The sequence below is a fragment of the Haliotis cracherodii genome, unplaced genomic scaffold, assembly GCF_022045235.1.
Source record: "Haliotis cracherodii isolate W230 unplaced genomic scaffold, xgHalCrac1.p SCAF_6, whole genome shotgun sequence".
NCBI classification, from domain to species: Eukaryota; Metazoa; Mollusca; class Gastropoda; order Lepetellida; family Haliotidae; genus Haliotis; species Haliotis cracherodii.
This window is the reverse complement of record NW_027266319.1, coordinates 42,004,537-42,029,306: the sequence shown is the minus strand read 5'-3', so window position 1 is coordinate 42,029,306 and position 24,770 is coordinate 42,004,537. Positions and strand designations below refer to the sequence as shown.

The following is a 24,770-nucleotide window of genomic DNA, read 5'->3' as shown; positions in this document are numbered from 1 at the left end:
GGAGCTGGATATGGTGGATGTTTGTTTGTTTATGTGATTTTGATTTGGTAGATTATAGTGTTTTTAGATGCGTTTTATTAGTTCTGTTTTGATTGAGAATATGCCTAAGGCCTTGAAGTTTAGTGTTGCTTCTAGAGTGAGAGCCTTGTTTAGATTGAGGGTGGTTTGTAATGCGGTTCGATGTGTAAGGTAATGTGTGCAGTGGATGAGTGCGTGTTCTGGGGTTTCTAGTTTGTTTGCAGTGTGGGCAGTTACCTGTAGTGTGTTTTTTTATTTTTTTTAGGTTATTTAGGTTGGTGTGTCCTGTTTGGAGTTTAGTGATTACTCTGTCGATTTTTTTTGATTCTATGGAGAATTTATGGTTTGGTTAGTGGTTTGCTGAGTACTTTTTTGATTTGGCTATTTGAGTTTAGATAAAGGTTATGCCATTTTTTGGTGATTTTTTGCTTGTTTACACTTTTAATTTCTGATTTTGAGATGGGTAAGTTTAAGCTTATTTCTTGGATTTTGAGGGATAGTTTAGCTGCTTTTTCGGCGTTTTCATTACCGTATATTCCTACATGGGCGGGTATCCACAAGAAGGTTATTTGTTTGCCTGCCTTAGTTAGGTCGTTGGAGCTTTTAAGTATTTGATTTATTAATTTAGGTCGGTTTTTGGTATTTTTGTTTTGGAGGGCTTGCAGTCCACTTAGGGAGTCTGTAAGTATTAGGATTTTTTTGTGGTTTTGGGATTCTTGATTATGGAAGGCTGAGGCCATGCCCATTAGTTCTGCCTTGAATATTGATTGGTTGTTTGGGAGTCGGAAGGATTGTGTGGTTTTAGTTGGTTGTGTGGTATGGACTCCGAAACCTGTGTGTTTGGAGGTCGGATCTGAGGATCCGTCCGTGAAAATGTGACACCAATTTGGCCAATTTTTGTGTATGTGGTGGTTTTAGCTATGTTTGGGTCGGTTTGTTTATTTATTTAGCTAGCTAGTGTTGTGTCTATTTTGGGTATTTTGAGTTTAGGGGTGAACATATTTGATTGTTTGCAGTTTTGTTTAAGATTTTTAATTTGGTGTTCGTTTAGGTATTTGTTATTCTTTTGGATATTGGGGTAAGTAAGGGGTGTTTACGAGCTAGAGCTTGGTTTTTGGGGCTGATATTTTGGTTTATTAAGTTTTGGATGAGAGGGTTTGATTGGGACGCGGCCCAGAAATTTAAGCTTAGCTGTTCCCTGCGTAGACTTAGTGGCATTTCTCCTGTTAAGGCCTGAAGTGAAGTGTAGGAGGTGCCATGTTGGGTGTGTGTAATTAGTTATAGGGCTTGGTATTGTATTGAGTCAAGTTTTTTAGATAGAGAGTTGTTTAGGGTGTTGTACAGTCAAGTCTCGTTAATCCGACACTCATTAATCCGACACTCGGCTTTATCCGACACAAATGATGGGAACCGATTGATTCAGCGCTATTTACTGTGTGGTTGATGTGATATATTCAGTGAGTAATGTCTCTATTATTACATATAAATGGGAAAATTATTATTATTATTGCAATGTCATTAATTATAAATTAAGGAATGAATGAATAAACAACATAACAATATAAATATTTCGTTTTTAATGATTTTATTACAAGGTACACACGGTTATTATCTATCGTGAAGATGTCCGATTTTTTATCACAAATCACTTAATTTCGTTAATCTGACATACTCGTTAATCCGACACAATCATGTGCAACCAACGATGTCGGATTTACGAGACTTGACTGTATATGGCGCAGCCGTACTCTAGTTTTGATCTAATTAGTGATAAGTAGAGAGAGAGGAGGGTATCTTTGGAGGCTCCCCAGTTAGAGCCAGTTAGGCATCTTAGGGTGTTTAGGTCTTTACTGCATTTAGTTGTTAGGTTTTGGATGTTAGCATCCCAGGTGAGATGTTCATCGAAAATAAGTCCTAAGAATTTGGTTTGTTTTTGAAATTTGATTGTTTGGTTGTTTAGCTGGAGGATTGGGGAGGCCGGTTTCATGTTTTTATGTTTGAATACTATTCCTGTTGTTTTTTCTGAGTTAAGGGAGAAGCCCCTTTTGTCAGCCCATTGTTGTATTATGAAGAGATTTTTGGAGTAAATTTTGGGCCATTTTAATGCTTTAAGTGCGGATCCAGATGGCTCCATCATCCGCAAATTTTGATGTGTTTACTTTAGGGGATAGGCCCTCGGATAGATCGTTTATCATTATATTGAAGAGGGTGGGGCTGAGGATGCTGCCCTGGGGAGTGCCATTTTCTAGGGGACATTGGTCCGATAGTGTTTGGTCTATACACACGGTTATTTTACGATTGTTTAGGAAGTCCTGGATGAAGTCTATGATCTGACCTTTGAGTCCTATTTTTTTAAGTTCTTGTATTAGCCCGTCGTGCCATACCATGTCGAAAGCTTTAGAGAAGTCTAAGAAGATGCCAGTGGTATTTTGTTTATTTAGTTGTTCGTCTTAATATCTTGCTCTAGTCGGGCGAGGTTATCTAGGGTTGAGTGGCCTGGAGTGAAACCGCTTTGATCTGGGTTTATGATGTTATTTTGGGTTAGGTAATGTTGTAATCTATTTTTAACCATTGATTCCATTACTTTACAAAAGTTTGAAGTTAGGGATATTGGTCTATATGAGTTAGCTTGATTAGCTGGTTTATTAGGTTTAGGGATTGGTATGACTAGGGCCTGTTTCCAGGGAGTAGGAACCTGTCCGTTTAGGTAGATGAGATTGTATAGTTTGAGTAGTGCCTGGAATAGTTTTAGGGGGAGTTTTTTAATTATTTGGTAAGAAGTAAGGTCTAATCCTGGGGCTGTGCCCTTTTTCCTGTTTTGGATTACGTAGAGGAGCTCCTCCATTGTGAAGGGTTGGTTTATTTCTAGATTGTTATTGTTTGGTTCTTTTGTGGGTTTGTTTTCTGTTTTAAGTTTTTCTTGGAATTTTTGGCTGAAGTTGGTGTTACTGCTAACGGCCGAAAACTGGTTGGCGAGATTATTTGCTTTTTGGGCGGGGTTGGTTGAGTTGTTAATGCTGGTTGTTTTTTAATGTCGTTTTAAGCCTCTAATGGCGTGGATTTTGCGCCAGACCATTTTGGCCTCTGTGCGGTTATTTATACCTTCGCAGAATTTTTTCCAGTCTCTACTTTTGGCTATTTGGACTAGTTTTTGAACCTGGTGGTTTAGTTAGTGTCCCTTTTGGCTTCCACCTATGTGTTTTGTCCATCGTGTGGTGACAGTATTATCTTTCTGTTGTCGCAACACTTGCTCTGTTATCCCACTCATGTGTGCAATTGTTGTTACTGTTATCCCACTCGTGTATGCAATTGTTGTTACGGTTATTTTCACCTACCATATATATATTCTATATAATGTCCCTCATTAAGTCCTGCTTGACAACGGTATAAGGATCTATACCGAAACGTCACCTTTTACAGTATTAAAGAAGTTGTTATCCATAAAATTGTTTCTACTTTTGAGATGACAATCAACCAGACAGATATGTGGTGACCATCGTCAGATGATGAGAAACATTTATGACAAGTTTGAAAGATCAGTATAATCCTTGTTATAGACCGTTTGTTAGTTGTTGAATTGTGACACTTTGAGTGCTTATGTATATTGAGGCTAAGGTGTGGGAGGGAAGCTGTAGATGTCACTGTGTGCCATGATGGATCTGCCACAGCAGCTACCTCAGATCAGTACAGTAGCTGAACAGTTCAACAAAAGGATGAGTTGACACAATATACAGCAACTGTTCCCCGAACAAGACATCCACGATGTAATGCTACTCATGTTAAAACCAACCACTATATAGGAGAAGATAGGTTGAGTAAATATTTATAAAGATGGTTGTTTGAACATCAATCATACTGCAGACGTTCAAGGTCAGAAATAAGATTTGCCCTCACTCCAGGAAACAAAAGTTACTGTTAATTGCCTGTATAAGTTATAAAAGAAATCTTTCAGCAACACACAAATTTCCTGAGGTAATGTTAGACATCATATTGTGAAAGCTTAAATGTTTTTATCATACAGAATTATCCTGGTCTACACTGGTCTCCCATTACCAATAGCATGGTGAATGCATGATACATCGAATGTGCTTCCTGTACAGACGGTTCTCAGCCTTCTGTGAGCTGCAGCAACTTTAGTCTAGATTTCAATTTGCTGATAGCCACATAGATAGTTTCCATCTACTGTAGTTATAACCAATATCTTTGCCCTGTTACAGGCATCCTGCAAGAGAGCTTTTGAAACAAGATGTACAACCTAATTTCTACTGTGTTCTCATTACATGAAAATTAGTTACTGCATCAAATGCATCAAAACTGTCACTAATAAGTGACCATTTGACACAAGATAGTACATTCGGAGCAATTCATAGCTACGATTTTACAGCTATGCAGACTTGTCAGTTGTGATAGTTGTTGACAGCACTACATTGCCTAGTCCCTGTTAGGCTTTACTTGTATGTGGTGAACAGGTAAACAGGTAAATTATTATGCTGAAAATAGCAATAAGTTTACAAAATAAAGTGAGTTTTGAGGTTGTTTTAGGAAGCATGTTAAGGCCACCACAACATGAAGGGGAAGTTTGCTACTAAAACTATTAGATTGAAAAAAGCTTTTTTTTTGTATAATGGACATTGTTTCCTGACAATAGAGCAATGTGGAAGGGGTGAGCATTATACCCACAGAAGAAGAAGTTTAACATTTGTTCCCCATACTGCTAGTCACATAATGTAGCACCGACAAATGCATAACTCATCATATCAAGTTATGTGAATACTGAAGAATGATCAGTCGGTCAGTCCTAATGACCAGTGTATTGTACAGTCATCAGCCATTTAAAGTAACTATCAGGCAAGGGCCAAGAGCGATGGTGATATGAGTCCCTGTTTTGCACTGTCACTTATACTTACAATATTTTCTTGAGTATAGTGCACACTTTTTTTCCTACCAAAAACACAGCTGTGTAGAAGGGGGTTTCTCCTCTCCATACAATGCAATGACACACACACACACACACACACACACACACACACACACACACACACACACACACACACACACACACACACACACACACACACACACACACACACACACACACACACACACACACCAATTTTTACAATGGCCCAGTCGCAGTGTTGACACACGGCAGTTTATTAACACAAATACATACATACATACATACATACATACATACATACATACATACATACATACATACATACATACATACATACATACATACATTCATACATACATACATACATACATACATACATACATACACACACACATACAATATGTACATACATACATACATACATACATACATACATACATACATACATACATACATACATACATACATACACACACACACATACTATACGTACATACATACATACATACATACATACATACATACATACATACATACATACATACACCAATATTTACAATGGCCCAGTCCCAGTGTCGACACACGGCAGTTTATTAACATAAATACTCCAACTCCTGCAAACAGAAACATACATAAATATTTTGTTAAATCATACATATTAATAATGGATCACAAAACGGATGTTCAGTGTTACTGTCGGGCTGACTAGCGAGAGAGGTGAGCTGTTTTCCACGCCCCTTATTTATACTCGTAACATACCCAAGCTAATTACCTCCCTTAGCCATTGCATACCGCTAAGGAGAAAGCAGTTTCTCTCTTATTCATAATGCACTCAACCGAGAAAAAACATCATTACACATTAAACACGCCATAATGAGTTTTGATGTTTATTCCCCAATGGAAAGACATTACCGTGAGCATGTAACACCGGAATTACCATGTCAACAAATCCATACTGATCGAAGTACGCAAATTAATTATTTGATTACATTGTCTGGCTATAAAAAGTGTTCTTTGTTTATCTGGACTTATGTTTGTAACTTATTTCATAAATTGTTTTTAAAATTCCTTTTACCCAGTAATATTGTTTTAATTAATTTCAGAGAAATCATGTGAGAAGCGATCGGAAAATCGCACAACTCACCGTTATTACAACAACCACGGTCAGATTATCGCTATTGATGCCTTGAAACAAACTTTAGTTGACAGAGAATGGATACATATATCATAAATGCCATACTTTGACTCGTTAAAGTCATATTTGTTATAGTTTGACGATTTTATGTCTACACATAGTTATCGCGATCACGTGAGTGAGAGCCTCGACGGTGACTGGTTAAACTGGTTCCATTAATCCTTGCATTAAAATCCTGTAAAGTTATATCAGTGGGTGTGTCTTGACCAAATCACCGTTAGATTAAAAAAAACCATGGTAACAGCTGATTGCTGTTTCCAGATTAGTTTACGAGAAAATATACAAGGTAATCTTAATCCCTGGATGTTAAACAATGCCTAGCAGAACAAAAAATACAATTTTAATGGCTAATCAACATATCTGGTGATTTTTTATCTCAAATTTCAAATTTGTACTGACCAAGTTTCTCATCACCCGTTCGTTTACCGGAATTCGCTGAAGGGGTAGGTGTAATTTTTTTCTGCACACAGTGTTTGATTGTTTTACTCCAAAGTACTGAATCTGCTAGAGGGGGGTGCGCATTATAATTGGATGTGCACTATACTCAAGAAAATATGGTATACCAGTGTGTACAAACACCCCTGATGTCACTGGTTCTATCGGTTTGTCATTAATTGGTGGCACTGTGCCATCTGTGGTATCTGTTACTGAGGTAGCATTCACAGATGATATTCAGTGTTTTTGCTTGTACAATAGTTTATTCATAGATTTATATAAAATTATTTTTGCTGGGTTATATAATGACGAGGCTATGGGGAAATAATGCTCGGTTGTCAAATGTATTGTATCACCCTTCTATTAATTAATAACCAGAACCCATTCAGAATTACTAACATTCTTCCTTTTGATTCTGTTCAAACTCTAAAATGTCCAATCATATTCAATCTCATGTGTGGTAGACATTTTGTGGGAAGTTACAGATAAGACAGATGAAAATGGTGAAATGACTTCCAAAACGAAGCTTGCAAATGGGTGCATAATAGAAGCAAATCCTTCTCCATTGTTTAGTGTACTGATGTATTGTCCCCAAACCATATGGCGTTATTCCAAATATCTAGTTTAGATAGTAAACCATGTTTATCTATATTGTATATTCTTATAACTATGGTGGCCGAGAGGGGACATCGCTTTCTCGCTCTATCGCTTTCTCGCTCTATCGCTTTCTCGCTCTATTGCTTTCTCGCTTTCTAACGGTATAGCAATATTCCCTCTTGGCCACGATATGGATCGCATGCCTTATGTGTTTCTTTAAGATAAAAAGTATATACGTAAAACAACATTACTGAATTTTCCTCAGTGTGTGTGTGTGGGGGGGTTTAATCATATAATAGAGCTGAGATTTTTCCAGTCGCATTTCAAATTATACATATTGACGGAATGTTGAAATTTTTCTCACTATCTACTTAAATATGATTTAACAATACAGACATATGTGCTTTTATAACAATCCACATATTTCTGTGTAAAAAAGACTTTGATTAATTTATGGCCCTATTTAGCTATTGGATTCCCCGCCCCCAGGCCAAGTTATCAAAACAAATAGCAAATCACACCGCTTAGTAGCGCTGAGTAGTACGTACTTCCTAAAATGCGATAGTGTTTTCCTATAAACAACGCTTATATCAATAATGTGGAAATAGATAGTTGATTGGTTTTATATTCAAGTTGGTATTTCCGCTATTCAAAGTGTTCAGTGAGGCCTTCTTATCGACAGTCATTTCTGAGACATAAATGCAAAGTATAATTACCGTAATAAGCTCCCCGCTCTAATAAACGCCCACGGCGATATTTGCTAATATATTGGCTAGTGAACAATCCCAATTAGCACCCCTTCCAATTGATTAATGTACACAAGACGTATTTATTCGCGTATGATACGCACTCGTCATATGCACACTTAAATATGGGCAATTAAATTCAGGAAAAATATATCTGTCGTACATAAACATTTCAGGCTGTCACCATAAACCACGAAATTTATCTTTCAACTCAACTTTTTTTTCTCACCAAAATGATATTCTAATTTTGAGAGCGCTCTGGGCGCTTATTACTTCGAATACGGTAATTAAGTCTACGCTAATTTTTATGCATTTATAATTAACTCGAACGTTAATTTCAAGATTTACAGTACATACTATTCAAAAGAGGTTAAAGAACACCCGATTATTTCATATGACAATGGTTAGTCATTAGAGAAAGCCTAAGCGCGAGAAAGCGATAGAGCGAGAAAGCGATAAAGCGAGAAAGCGATAGAGCGAGAAAGCGATATTTCCCATAATGCCGTAAATTAAAACGGTTTTGCTGATATTTAGAGATCCATTCCTGTAATTCTCACCGCTATTTTGCCTCTTATAATTAGATTTTTTTTAAACATCTTGTTGTAGATAAATATGTTACAAAATACACACATATTTTCATTACTTGTATATTTTCTTATAGTGTAGTAAATATACTGTAAACAGGTTTTTTTTTTAGAACAAGACTCAATCGCAAAAATTAAAAACGCAAAAATAAGTATAAATAATACATACATACTTTATTCATTGCAACACGTCATCAAATGTTGAAATCATCAACCAGAACCACAAGTTACTCAATAAGTTAAAAACACAAATGAATGCAGAATGGTCACACAATACATCACAAATGACAGTGTAACAGACCAATAAGTGTCAATGCTACCTCACAGTAATCCTGCCTTCTTCCAACCTCGCTTGCTTGCGTCAGTGTCCTCTGCAATTTTGTCCACAATTTTGTCCACAATTTTGTTTGCATTCAAACTCACAGTCATGACACTGAGTTAAGTCAATTATCGTATTTGATAATTGGTAGCAATCCCACCCGGTAAACTTTCCGGCCAACTCAGATTAACTAGCTTTGGAGAGAAGCTGTCTATTGTTTGGTAATCGAGAGGTCATCTCAACATGGCAACTCGCAAAAATATCTCGTCGCAGTATTGTCTTTGGTGTGGTATTCGCAATATTTTAACGGCGCAGAAATAAAGCTGTTTACAGTAGATAGAGTCACTGTTCATATTTTGTTTTTGTTCATAATACACCCCCCCACCCCCCTCTCTTTCGCCCATCAATCTTAAACTGAGAGAAAAAAAGAGATCATATATTGAAAAATATTTGTCAGTTTTATCGGCCACTGTTTGTATTGTTTGCAACGTCATAAGGATTATTTTTTCGGTCATTAGATTTGGAAATGAAGCTGAATATGTGCTTGTCCGATTTTGGGATCACAATCATATTCATTAAGTTGCATGTTCATTATGCAAACATGTACACAGTTATTTCCCTTACAAAATACAGATGGATTAGATATATGCCTCTACCTTAAGTCACATAAGCGACTTTCCTGAGCGTCATTAACCCGTAGCCCGTAGAAATGAAATGCGTTGTAAATATTTTTGTTAAAAACAACTCGTTTCTTATAATTACTTTCGATAAACTGTCTTCAGGAATTTAATGCTTAAATGCTTGTAAAATAAAGTTTAACCTTCCCGCCAGGAGAGACTAGATATCCGATTATAGTATAGGCTCAGGCAGGAATATACATAATATTTATGTAGCAATTCTCTATCCATTTAAACTGTATGGTTAACAATTGTGCGTTCTGATGTGAGTTATGTAGTTATCTACTACATTTTTACACAGACAATGAGTCGGACACACATTAACACACACACATACATACTTTTGACAAAACAACATAAAGATATACATAAAATATTACAATTATAGCTGATTTAATATATGTTATAGATAATCATAGTAATGCATTTCATATTTTTATCTACCTTAACTATATGGCCACGCTAATTATTATGTCTCTCCATATGTGTAGTTTACACAAGTACACATATCAACTGTGGTCATGCCACAGCGATGGGGGCAGTGGGGTAGCCTAGTGATTAAAGCGTTCGCTCGTCAAGCCGAAGACCCAGTTCGATTCCCCACATGGGTACAATGTGTAAAGCCCATTTCTGGTGTTCCCCACGGTGATATTACTAGATTATTGTTAAAAGCAACGTGAAACCATTCTCACTCGAAGCGGTGTTTATCAAATTACTATATGCAAGTACATAAATTTGTAGACTTGCACAAGACAAGAAACACAATTCAAGTTAAACATACATCAAATGTGAAAAAGAACATTTACAGACAACAGTATGACACACTGTAAACCATATGCTAACGAAAACAAGTTATAGAACACCCACAATATTAAGATTTTATTTTTGCCAAACAATCAGCCATAAATAATTAACCATAGTCTTCTTAACTTCTTTTGAACAGAAAGGGACAAGGGTAGCCCAGTCGTCTAAGGCGCAGCGATTCGCTGTGCAGAGTTGCGTCCCTTGGGCACGCCAGAAACCTATGATCGTGGGTTCGAATCCCGGTTCGCCCCAATTATGTTTCTAGGTTTGTCAGCACCATACCCATGCTCGTTGGTTTCACCGAAGTGGTAAACGTCTGAGACCTGCATCACTTGGGGCTTTCCTCCCACATTAAGCTGACACGCTGCGATATAACTGGAATACTGTTAAAAAGCGGCATTAAACCCAACTCACTCACTCTTTTGAAAAGTATATATCTAGATTTAAACCTGATTTATTTAGAGCGTATTGCCATGATCTGCCTCGCGCTCTCGGCGTGATGGTCACATACAACTGAATACTGCCATAAATCAATCAATTACATTTTACACAAAAATCTGCGGATCTTTTTGAAATCACCTACGTCTGTACAGTTAAATTATGTTTAAAGTAAATAGTGAGAAAATTTCAACATTCCCACCCAATTGCAGAAGATATCACATGCGGCCCCTATAGTTGTCAAGAGGGGATATTGCTTAACTGCGAGAAAGCGATAGAGCGAGAAAGCGATGTCCCCTCTTAGCCACCATATATAACAGGTAGTACACGCTTCAGAAGTAAGAAATAACTTCTTGAAGTTATCATGTGTCATATGTACCATCTAAGCCTTTTTAGAGGCTACTATTGTCAAAACGTTTTATCATTATTTTTTTTATTGAAACATATTTTATTGTCCAGAAAGAAAAAGTTGAACTATGATCTGTGATAATGCAAACACCAACTGATTCAGGGGAAAACATTTTATTGCAATATGTTGTTTTCAAAAGATTAAGTTATGCAAAACAACCAATCTTTCATGAGGGATTCTATTACATCTACCTATATAATTTGTTCATGTTGAACAGTTTTCTGATTCACAAAGATAAAATATTATTATCATAAATTGTTAAATTATTTTTTGGCAGCAGCTGATGGAGATCTAACAAAGAGGCAGTCATCCATCTGTCACGTAGCCTAGCATGCTACAGTTGTGGAAGGGATGCTACAATAGTCACCTCAGAACTGTTACGCTTGTTCTGTTGGAGATGATAAGCTAATTCACATGATCACACCCCTGTAATGGGGGCACTGACTCATGAATGTTACACATGAAGGTCAGAGTCTACAGTAATATTTGTAGAAATAATTTGCACAAATGTTGAGATTGGAGGCAGGAAAAAAATAATATTAATTGTATCTACAGTGCATCAAGAGAGTTGTATCTGTCATTTCATCCATCAATCATGACCTGTGACTGTCCACTTGATCATTGATTCATTTTGACTCAAAAGTAATTATCCAAATGTACCGTACAATACAATATTTCATCACTTTGCAGAACCCTCATATTGCCTGCCAAGACTTTTAGAAACAATTATAAGGGTCTCCTGGACCCCCACATTTGTAAGTCAAGGAAAACCCTGGTTTATGTTTCTTATGGTATTTGTGGAAACATTGAATTTGGATTATTCAATATTTTGGATATTTTAACATCAACAGACGACAAAGAAATATTTTTTTTAACTCATCCTGCATTATTACTGTAAATCTGGAAATTCATGCATCTCCAAATTAATATGACTGCTGACCACTAGCCAAAAATGCGACTCAATATCAATGTGACTCCCCTGAAGTTAATCCAAACTTACCTTTATCCAATCAAACAGCAAATAGCTCCGCTAATTAGCGCTGAGTAGAGCACTTCCGTAAAAAACAATAAAAAGTGTTTCCCTAAAAACAACACACAGTTTGTATGTTTACTCTGTAGACTGGCATTTAGTAAGTTCAAAGGCAATAAAATAATTAAACCAACAACAGTTCACCGATTGGTATGCAGAGAAGTTGTCAACAGACTTGACACAAGTAGGTTGGACTCTTGACCTCAGCCATGATAACTATTCGGATGCCCATTGTTTAATTCCTATTCTTTGAATGACATTGTTATATACTTTTCACAACTGCTGCTCAGTAAACCATATTTGTGTTTATTATCCCCCGCCACGAAGTGGAAGGGGGATATAGGAATGGGTGCCGTCCGTCTGTCCGTCCGTCCGTCCGTCCGTCCGTCACATTTCGTTTCCGGACCAGATCTTGAAAAACGTACCATATTTCTTCACCATACTTGGCACATAGATAGATCTAGTGGTAAACTGGTGCCTTTTGATAGTTTGGGATTGAAAAAAAATATTTTTTTCGAGTTTCCATGGCAACGACTTTGATTTAGACTGAAAATGGTGGTAGTCCTCGTTTCCGGAGCAGATCTTGAAAACCGTAACATATTTCTTCACCATACTAGACACATAGATAGATCTAGTGGTAAACTGGTGCCTTTTGATAGTTTGGGATTGAAAAAAAAATATTTTCGAGTTTCCATGGCAACGACTTTGATTTAGACTGAAAATGGCCGGAGTCCTAGTTTCCGGAGCAGATCTTGAAAACCGTACCATATTTCTTCACCATACTTGACACATAGATAGATCTAGTGGTAAACTGGTGCCTTTTGATAGTTTGGGATTTTGAATTTCGAGTTTCCATGGCAACAACTTTGATTTAGACTGAAAATGGCCGTAGTCCTCGTTTCTGGAGCAGATCTTGAGAACCGTACCATATTTCTTCACCAAACTTGGCACATAGATAGATCTAGTGGTGAACTGGTGCCTTTTGATAGCTTGGAATTTTTAAAAATGTTGTTTTTCGAGTTTCCATAGCAACAACTTTGATTTAGACTGAAAATGGCCGTAGTCCTCGTTTCTGGAGCAGATCTTGAAAACTGTACCATATTTCTTCACCATACTTGACACATAGATAGGTCTAGTGGTGAACAGGTGCCTTTTGATAGTTTTGGATTTTTAAAAAAAATATTTTTCGAGTTTCCATGGCAACAACTTTGATTTAGACTGAAAATGGCAGTAGTCCTCGTTTCCGGAGCAGATCTTAAACCGTACCATATTTCTTCACCATATTTTGCACATTGATAGGTCTAGTGGTGAACTGGTGCCTTTTGATAGTCATGGATTTTTTATAAAAGTTATTTTTCGAGTTCTATGGCAACGACTTTGATTTAGACTGAAAATGCCCGTAGTCCTCGTTTCCGGAGTAGATATTGAAAATCGTACTATATTTCTTTACTAAAAGGCCCAGTGAACATAGTTCTCAGGAGCTAATGCATTGCACACACCCGACATGTCATATTGGCAGGGGATGTGAGTATTTCATGCTTGTTCAAGTTGGTATTTCTTCTATCCAAAGTGTGCGGTGAAGCCATTTTATTATTGATAGTCATTTTGGAGACATAAATGCAAAGTTAGTTAATGCAAACACAGACCACATGCATTTTTCGCATTTAATTCATGTTTGCGTTTATTTCAAGATTTACAGTACTTAATGCATTTACTGCTTGTTCTTGACAGAGAAAGAGCTGTGAGAGCTGGTTGAGTGACCACGGAAGTGGTGACATCACTGACCAGCACATTACTGCTGTCATCCATAGCTCTAATCCACTGAATCCTATGCGCGTTTTGTAACACCATATAGTCTTGTGATTGATATTTGTGCTTATGATTTGTGACTTCATATCTTTCATATGATTTATGCCATAGCATTAACATTTATCGCCTGGAGGTGGTGTTTACCACGGTAAATATAAGGCATATTGTATATCGTTGTTCCACTTCAGCCATATTGAATTAATTTCGTGGTCACATATTTTCATGTCATGCGTTCTGTATTCTTTGTATTGCTTGGTTCTTCAATTCTTTGTGGTATCTTGGCGATATTATGGTTATTTAAGTGGTGGTGTTTCGCTTTCTTTGCGTAAACCTATTCTTCATAAACCCATATGGCTGGGATAAACAATTTGGCATACATAATGGAGCAGGGATGCATCTTCCATGATCATGCCTGGCGTTGCGCATTGAGTGCGTCCCTCCCTCCATCTTATCAGCCATCTACAGTGCTTCAGGTGCCTCCAGGATTCTGACCTCCATCATTCTTCCCGACACCTTCCCAGCTGCTTCAGACACCTTTCATTGACACTGATTAGCTTCAACTGATGCAGTCAATGTTTCTGCAAGCTATGCCCAATTTCCAGCTCCTGCGATGCTCCCGGCGCCTCCTGTGGATTTTATTTGTTTGTCTTCATCACATAGCTCTGCCTCGCCTTCATCTAGATGAAGTGGGAGCAAGACATCCCATTTCAAATGTCTGTCCTGGAGCCACTCTCCAGTCTGTCTCCATAGAGATTATTGCTCCAACTCTTCTCCTCAGGATTCCTTCATCCCTGCTTATGACGGGTCCCTTGCAAATGTCAATCCCACCTTGTCCTCAACCAGGATCCTGAACATTTTGAACTGGGGGATCACGATGTCTGATTTTCCGGCCAAGAATGTCCCAGAGATGCTCAATCAGATTAAGATCCGGACTACATGCCGGCCAAGGAAGAGTGGCAATAGCTTCTTGACACAAATAAGCCAAAACTGCCTGAGATCTGTGTGGTCTAGCATTGTCATCCATGTAAACAGGTCTTGTTTGAAGAGGATGGTTGTCAAAATGAGGGACTACCAATGGACGAACGGCATCTTCGTATTGTTGGCCATTCAGGTACATGAAATTGTCACCAGCGGAAGTTTGCAGCCGAAAGAAACACAACCCCATATCATGACAGACCCCCCGCCACATGCTAAGGTCTTATGGATGTTCCTTGGTGCAAAACGAGTGTTACATTGCCTCCAAACACGTATTCGACCATCAACAGTTCGTAGCAGCATTGAACACTCGTCAGACCAATGGATCCTTCTCCAGTTGGCCAAGTTCCATTGACTACGGGCACGACACCATATCAGACAATTCCGCATGTGCCTCTCAGTCAGTTGCAATTGTGGACATTTTACTGGTCTTCTGGCGTTATAACCAGCCGCTCTGAGGCAACACCTTACGGTCATCGTCGAGAGTCTCTGATGGGTAATCCACTGCAGTCTTAAATCTGTTGAAGTGGCAAATGGATTTCGTCTGACTATCCTTAAAAGACGTTAGAGGTCTTTCTTGGCGTACCAGACCTATGCCTGTCATTGACATCATTGGTTTGACCATGCTTGACAATCAAATGAGTGATAACACTGTGATAACGACCCATTTGTCTTGCAATGGCCCTGCATGACATGCCAGCATTTTGCCATCTTTCAGTGTTTGTTAACTTTCTCCTCACCATGGCTGATTTTCAACCTCTATTGGAAGGGGAATCTCACACAGGAGCAAAATGCAAACATGTGTCTGAAACTTGAATTTCACTATTTATAGGGTAGGGGAACTGCAGTAACATGTAAAGCACACTTTCCTTGTGGTATCTGGACAAATTTGGGTTCATGAAACTATGGAAGCCTAATTCAGCCATACATCATCATATTTCGTATTTCTGATTCCCTCGTGTGAAATCAAGAGACTATGAATATGGTGGTGCTTAACGTTTGTGCATGTGTATATCATGCCACATGTTTAGTTCTGATGGTTTCAGCAGGTTTTTCTGTATATATCATGCAACACCTCACGAACAAATCAGGGGGAGTGACTTGAAGAAACATGACAGGTTCAGGGGGAGTGACTTGAAGAAACATGACAGGTTCAGTGGGAGGGAGTTGAAGAAACATGACAGGTTCAGGGGAAGGGACTTGAAGAAACATGACAGGTTCAGGGGGAGTGACTTGAAGAAACATGACAGGTTCAGGGGGAGTGACTTGAAGAAACATGACAGGTTCAGGGGGAGTGACTTGAAGAAACATGACAGGTTCAGTGGGAGGGAGTTGAAGAAACATGACAGGTTCAGGGGGAGTGACTAGAAGAAACATGACAATTTCAGGGGGAAGGGACTTGAAGAAACATGACAGGTTCAGGGGGAGGGACTTGAAGAAACATGACAGGTTCAGGGGAAGGGACTTGAAGAAACATGACAGGTTCAGGGGGAGTGACTTGAAGAAACATGACAGGTTCAGGGGGAGTGACTTGAAGAAACATGACAGGTTCAGGGGGAGTGACTTGAAGAAACATGACAGGTTCAGTGGGAGGGAGTTGAAGAAACATGACAGGTTCAGGGGGAGTGACTAGAAGAAACATGACAATTTCAGGGGGAAGGGACTTGAAGAAACATGACAGGTTCAGGGGGAGGGACTTGAAGAAACATGACAGGTTCAGGGGAAGGGACTTGAAGAAACATGACAGGTTCAGGGGGAGTGACTTGAAGAAACATGACAGGTTCAGGGGGAGGGACTTGAAGAAACATGACGGGTTCAGGGGAAGGGACTTGAAGAAACATGACAGGTTCAGGGGGAGTGACTTGAAGAAACATGACAGGTTCAGGGAGAGGGACTTGAAGAAACAGGACGGGTTCAGGGGAAGGGACTTGAAGAAACATGACAATTTCAGGGGGAGGAGCTTGAAGAAACATGACAATTTCAGGGGGAGGGGCTTGAAGAAACATGACAGGTTCAGGGGGAGTGGCAGGTTCAGGTATTTCTTTGACAATGTGTAAAAAAGTAGATAATGGTATAGTAAGCTAATATTCACTTCATGTTTTCCTCAGCTTTATTTAGGTGAAAACACAAATAAGATGAGATATGGATGTCATAGACTGGGACTTGTTTCCAGATTCCTACAGGGCAGTGAAAGGCTTCCTACTTGAAGTTCACCCCATCAGTCACCCTACAGAATGTTACCACTTCAACCTCTCTGCCGTCAACTGGACCATGGTGGACGATGTACAGGTAATGTGTTGTGTGTTGGTGGACAATGTACAGGTGATGTGTTGGTGGACAATGTACAGGTGATGTGTTGGTGGATGATGTACAGGTGATGTGTTGGTGGATGATGTACAGGTGATGTGCTGGTGGACAATGTACAGGTGATGTGTTGGTGGACAATGTACAGGTGATGTGTTGGTGGACAATGTACAGGTGATGTGTTGGTGGATGATGTACAGGTGATTTGTTGGTGGACAATGTACAGGTGATGTGTTGGTGGACAATGTACAGGTGATGTGTTGGTGGACAATGTACAGGTGATGTGTTGGTGGACAATGTACAGGTGATGTGTTGGTGGATGATGTACAGGTGATGTGTTGGTGGACAATGTACAGGTGATGTGTTGGTGGACAATGAACAGGTGATGTGTTGGTGGACAATGTACAGGTGAAGTGTTGGTGGATGATGTACAGGTGATGTGTTGGTTGACGATGTACAGGTGATGTGTTTGTGGATGATGTACAGGTGATGTGTTGTGTGTTTGTGTCGGCATAAGGATGAAATATATTGATAATATGTTATCATCAGTTGTTATGACTAGTGCACTCCCCAATATATATTTGTCAAGGATACCATTATATAACTTACCCCGGTATATTTATCAACTAGATGCATTATATAACATACCTCAGTATATTTATCAACTAGATGCAATATATAACATACCCCCGGTATATTTATCAACTAGATGCATTATATAACATACCTCAGTATATTTATCAACTAGATGCAATATATAACATACCCCCGGTATATTTATCAACTAGATGCATTATATAACATACCTCAGTATATTTATCAACTAGATGCTTTATATAACATACCCCCGGTATATTTATCAACTAGAAGCATTATATAACATACCTCAGTATATTTATCAACTAGATGCATTGTATAGCATAGCACAGTATTTTAATAAACCATATAAACAGTGCCATGTTTAGTTGACTGCAGGTTGAGTGTGGTCTGTTCTAGCATGTGAAGTTCAGCCACTGTCTCCGCTACAGTGCCGCAGTGCACAACACCTTGTTCATCTCGCTGTACAGTCTGCCCAGGGCTACATACGGCGTGGAGAGGGAGAGGATGACCATCAAGTACTCACGTGAGCACAAACACACTTTTCCTACTCTTTCCTCAGCTCTGATAAAGAACCCTTATATTATGAAGACCAGTTGACAGTCCACCGTCAATCCTTTATTCATGTCATACATGTGATGGATATGTTAACTGTTCGTTAGACAGTGATGCCTTACATGACATGTCAGCCATGTCTAACAATATAACTGTAAAGCCCTGTCGCAAGTTATGTAATCAGCTGGCATCAGAGAGTCATTTCATTGTCCAAGAACATCAAAGTTGAAGTTGGCATGTTCCTTAAGTGTTGAGTGAAACACTTCTAAAATAGTGTGAGTGTGTGGTTTATGGATCTAGGGGAGACAATTCTGTTGAATCAGCCATCTGCCCTGGTGGCTTCTGGAAGTTGGGTTCATGTAAAGGTTAAAGCAATCTTAGCGCTAAGACTATCGTAACCCTATGTTAAAGTATGGGAGTTACGATCATCTTAGCACTAAGATCGCTTTGTGCAAGTGGGCCCTGGTCCTGGTGAAAGTTGTAAGACCAAGGCCAAAAGTGTTACTTTTTCATCTGTCCTCTCTGAGGTCTTAAACTCCCACCAACACCTGGCTGAGTGGACCTTTACTTCATGCTCCGGTGGCTCAGTGGGAAATCACTGGGTTACAGTCTGAAACATGATATATATAGTTGCAGGTTTCATTCCTGACATGGGATCTTAAGTTTTTAACAGTCAAAAATCAACATTTAATGTGTATTAATTGGTCTAGTTAAAAAATAAAACCACAAAGCAGGTTATATTTAATATTCAAATGAAAATCTTAGGTATTACTTGAAAGAAATATTACTTCAAAGCAGGTCTTACTTGTAGAAAGTAAATCCTCAAAGCAGGTTTTACTTGTAGGAAGTAAGCCTCAAAGCAGGTCTTACTTGTAGAAAGTAAATCCTCAAAGCAGGTTTTACTTGTAGGAAGTAAGCTTCAAAGTAGGTCCTACTTGTAGGAAGTAAAACCTCAAAGCATGTCCTACTTGTAGAAAGTAAAACCTCAAAGCAGGTCTTACTTGTAGAAAGTAAAACCTCAAAGTAGGGACAGTAAGACCTCCCTGTGTACATTCACAGTCGCTCCTGGGTTTCAACTTGATTGAGTCCAAGTACTTGCTGACAGGAGAAAACCTTACATAGAACATTAAGCTGACATCACTGGAGGTTCATAAAGAATTTTGAACAAGCTTCTTATTTATATCAAGTTTATGTTAAATGGGAAAGATAAGTTCTTCTGAAATGGGAGCGAGTTTTGTATCCTATGTATTACTGTGACCAAGTGGGAAGGCAAATCTCTCCACTCACATCATATAATCACAACACAAGACTACATCCAGTTTATTGTGTATATTCAGTCAATATACACAATAATGAAGCATATTTACCAATGTACCTCTTGTCAAGCAGGCATGCACTATTATGTCTTCAAAATGCAAGAATTGTGTTGTTGGATTATGTTGTAGGATTGTGTTGTAGGATTATGTTGTAGGATCGTGTTGTAGGATTATGTTGTAGGATCGTGTTGTAGGATTATGTTGTAGGATCGTGTTGTAGGATTATGTTGTAGGATCGTGTTGTAGGATTATGTTGTAGGATCGTGTTGTAGGATTATGTTGTAGGATCGTGTTGTAGGATTATGTTGTAGGATCGTGTTGTAGGATTATGTTGTAGGATCGTGTTGTAGGATTATGTTGTAGGATCGTGTTGTTGGATTATGTTGTAGGATCGTGTTGTTGGATTATGTTGTAGGATTATGTTGTAGGATTATGTTGTAGGATCGTGTTGTTGGATCATGTTGTAGGATTATGTTGTAGGATCGTGTTGTAGGATTATGTTGTAGGATTATGTTGTAGGATCGTGTTGTAGGATTATGTTGTAGGATCGTGTTGTAGGATTATGTTGTAGGATCGTGTTGTAGGATTATGTTGTAGGATCGTGTTGTAGGATTATGTTGTAGGATCGTGTTGTAGGATTATGTTGTTGGATCATGTTGTTGGATTATGTTGTAGGATCGTGTTGTAGGATTATGTTGTAGGATCGTGTTGTAGGATTATGTTGTAGGATCGTGTTGTTGGATTATGTTGTAGGATCGTGTTGTAGGATTATGTTGTAGGATCGTGTTGTAGGATTATGTTGTAGGATCGTGTTGTAGGATTATGTTGTAGGATCGTGTTGTAGGATTATGTTGTAGGATTATGTTGTAGGATCGTGTTGTAGGATTATGTTGTAGGATCGTGTTGTAGGATTATGTTGTAGGATTATGTTGTAGGATCGTGTTGTAGGATTATGTTGTAGGATCGTGTTGTAGGATTATGTTGTAGGATCGTGTTGTTGGATTATGTTGTAGGATCGTGTTGTTGGATTATGTTGTAGGATTATGTTGTAGGATCGTGTTGTAGGATTATGTTGTAGGATCGTGTTGTAGGATTAGTTGTTCCATGTATCCTATAGAAGTCAGATGCAAAATGTAACAGTGCTTTACAAATTTCTTACTGTCATCGGTTCTTCAAAGTTTGGAAGAAGATAATCATCATCACATTTTGCTAAATCAATCCAGCAATCCTGAAATTCTTAAACTCAAATCTAGATATGACTCTACACTACTGCCTAGAAGTTCATTCCCCTAACACGCATAGGCAACGCGTTACTCAACCCGTGTGCACCCCGTTGGTGACTCGTGTGGAACCCGTCCGCCATACGTGTGATACCCGTGTGCAACTCGTTACACACGGGTGTGCACCCAGTTCGTCACTCATGTGAAACGCGTGTCACACTCATTAGAGGGGGAACAAACTTTTGACCAAAGGAGGACCCATGTTTAGCTGAACCTGGAGTCGGTAACAAGGAGATAATCTTTTGATTTCCTGACGAAAAATGTTAATACACATTTTATTATATGTACTTGCTGATGTCTCATTTTTAGATGTGATTTTGTTGGAAAATATGAGTACTGTTGTGGCTTCTACAAGATGTTTTGCGATGGTGTTAAGAGATTGTGTTTTTTGTGATTCAGAAGATAAATACTATGTGTGTGTCTATTTCCGGGATTTTATCGAGTATTTGCATCTTGGAAATTCATCTCGAGACCTGAAAGTGTTAGCTTGCGGGGCTCGAATGAAAATTTCCAAGATGCAAATACTCGATAAAATCCCGGAAATAGGCACACACATAGTATTTATCGATTTTGTAAACCTATTGTTTTATTTAGAAAAAAACATGCGCACTCTTTAACACCTCGTACTCAATCGGTTGTGAGGCGTCAACATTGAACGTTCTGTTGTTGCTATGGTGATTGTGATTTTGGTAATTAACGTTCACCGGTAATGAGACGCAAATAACATCACGTATATTTCAGCTGCGATTCCTACATCCTTGAATTCCTCATACATTTTAGAATCAAATGCCAAATGGTCTTTGTCATCAATACAAATTGTCTAGATGTAATGAAGCAAAATAAATGAGGTGTGAAAATGAACGCTGAAAAGACTGCTGTTTGAAAATGTAAACAAAGCAATTCGTCTATTCGTTGAGTACATTGGCTCTGCATTTTCAGAATATACACGGGAAGAGAATCGTAGGAAGAACATATATACATTGCAATGATTTGATATTTTCAACAGAACTTATCAAAGTTCCCGTCCTGTGCGACGCCATGACTGATGCAAAATCACGCACAACGACAACGGTATTTATCAGAATTTCTGACTATTTTCGTTGGTTTCAATGAAAAATACAACAAAACCAGTACACAAATTGTCAGACTGTTTCTGATTACTTACATGTCACATTTATGTATATACAAACCCTGAATCAACGAAAGTCCCCTCGTAAAATCCAGCGCGCGCCATTTTGTAAAAGTCAGTCTCCGGTGTCAAACTTCAACATATTTGTTGTAGATATTTGGTAATTTCTCTGAGGTGAAGGTCCTTCAATGAAAGTATGCGCGATCATTGTTTACTGCTTTTTACTGTTTCATGACGTAGATCTAGATCTTGTATATCTTTTTCACATTTTTTCACACAATTAATTTCACTTTGGATATTAATCAATGTTCAATATGATATCATACGTAGATATAGGCCACAACACATATGAACGTTTGATAATCTCCTGTTTGTTTGAACAATGTTCACATATGAAGTTGATAAGTTTTTAGTGTGGTATACGATATTTCTTTAATTTGAACAAGTGTGAAATGTAAATGTACCTGTCACATGTATGTATTTCTAGGGAGTGTAATAGTCAATATCATAAGTTCATATAAGTAGTGTCCATGAATAGCCGTTTCATTTTATAACTAAAACTGACTTTCGTTAAATTATATGCACACATTTCTTGAAGAATTGGCTTGGTCTTGGAATTTTTTTTATGCCGTTTGATATACAGAACAGTGATATCTGAGGATTCGCCAGGTGCGCGTTTGTTACATCTAACAAAGCTATACATTACTAATATATTAGGTCTTAATTTTATCTATATTTAAAACTTTCTCCCTCTGTAAAAATATCAATATGTTCTAGTATTATATATGATATATATCCGTATTTACATATATACATCATTTATAATTTATAGTGAACATATATACCTATAAATCTTTACTATACTCAATAATGTAATGTAATGTAATGTAATGTAATGTAATGTAATACATTAAACTCCCCCTCCTACAATTAAGTATAGTGGTTTATATCTATTAAATAAGCATATTATTTATTATTCAACCCACCTACCCCATCAACGAAATACAGGACTGTGAAGTTGATGTAAAACCTAAAACTTGATGATGATAATAAATGAATGTTAATGCAACAAGCGTTGCGTGTGAAGATATATTGAATACATTTGACACATTAACATAATTCTTGTGAATACCTCACCTCTATCACATCAGTGCCATAAATTCCTGTTTATGCTAAGAACCACACTATAAATTTTTATAAATTTTCAACAGACGTCCACTACACTGCCAACATATCCAATCTAGTCACTTCTTTCCTGTGTGTCCTGATGACAACAAGGAAATTTTTTTGTTGCACATCCGAACACGTGATTGCATTCCACACTAAAAGCATTAGATCGTCTCAAGCTTCACAGATTACAAGCAAAGAGCAGTTCTAGAGCAGTTCTACAAGCAGAACGGGGGTATAGAAGATCGGAGTCTCTAGTAAGTAATTAGTTAAGAAAAGTGTTGTGGGATGAGATCTTCATCTCATAAGCAGACACCTGTCTGTTCGGGCTGTGGACAACACCAAGCTCCGGGGGATCCTCACCCTAGATGTCTCGCATGCAAGAAAAGCAGCTGTACACAGAAGTCAAGGTGCAGTTATTGCGAGCATCTGCCAAAAGAAAAATTTGTCAAGCTCTCCAAGGCATGGATCAAAAATCCCGATTATAAAATAGTCACTAGAGCATCTACATCAAGAAAACAAGTGATTAAGCCCGAGGTGGCAAAAATTAATCACGTGGGTGACAAGCGAGTGTCGCGCGAGGGTGCCGTCTCACCTTATGAGGAGAAGAGACCACGTCGCTCATCCCACTCTCCCTATAATGTTGAGGAGCAGATGCATGTTACTGGTCAATCAGAAAGTACCTCTAACTTGCATCCGGCAACGTCTGGTACGGTCGATCGTCGAGTTTGGACAGAAACTAACGACTTTCACCCCCTGCCGCGTTCCCCCTTTAATGTAAATGAGTTCACGGAAAGAATAACAAATTCTATGTCTGTTATGATTGACACACGCATGCAATCTATGTCTCGAGAAAACTCAGATCTAAAAGAATCAGTTAATCAAACCCGGCTTGGCCAATCAGGGATCGATCACGAACGTAAACAGAGATCTAAGGCTGAATATGGCAGTACACCCTCATACAGCAGACATGTAAAGCAAGGTTACGCTGAATCAGACTATGAGGACAGTAGGAGAATTATACTAAGAGACCGAGAATCTCATAGATCTTCTCCCTACCACACATACCATAGGGATCATCATGAATCACGATCTTCACACCGAAGTATGCATAGAAATACGCACCAGTCACCGTCAAGCCACTATGATAGACGCACTGACAAAGCTCGTGCATATCAGGATAGTAATCCTAAGCGTGCACCCTCTCATACTGCCACACAGTCCTGTTATACGGGCAAAGAAAGCGAGGGAAATTTGTCATCACTATACAGTTATAGATCACGTGATTCCCGCACAGCTTGTCGTAAGTCAGACGACCGGGATTATGATACCCTCAACCATACGACCTACTCCCAGCACAGCCAGAGTAGGGGGTGCCGATCTACACCGGAGTATTCAGGCTATGGGGACACTGCTATAGAGGAGGATTATAGATCAAACAATTACTCCCTTAGAGATATCTTAGCAGAACTTTATGAACTAATGC

The 24,770-nt window shown here is 38.5% G+C and overlaps 1 protein-coding gene across 1 annotated transcript in view; it reads left to right on the top strand.

Annotated features, from left to right (window-relative positions):
• The window catches only part of LOC139445610 (uncharacterized), a 138,247-nt gene that overhangs the window by 72,397 nt on the left and 41,080 nt on the right, over positions 1–24,770 (top strand). Inside the window, exons 4-5 of the mRNA XM_071226773.1 lie at positions 17,110–17,225; positions 18,237–18,363. Of these exons, the coding sequence (XP_071082874.1) occupies positions 17,110–17,225; positions 18,237–18,363 (243 nt within the window). The remainder of the gene's footprint in view (positions 1–17,109; positions 17,226–18,236; positions 18,364–24,770) is intronic.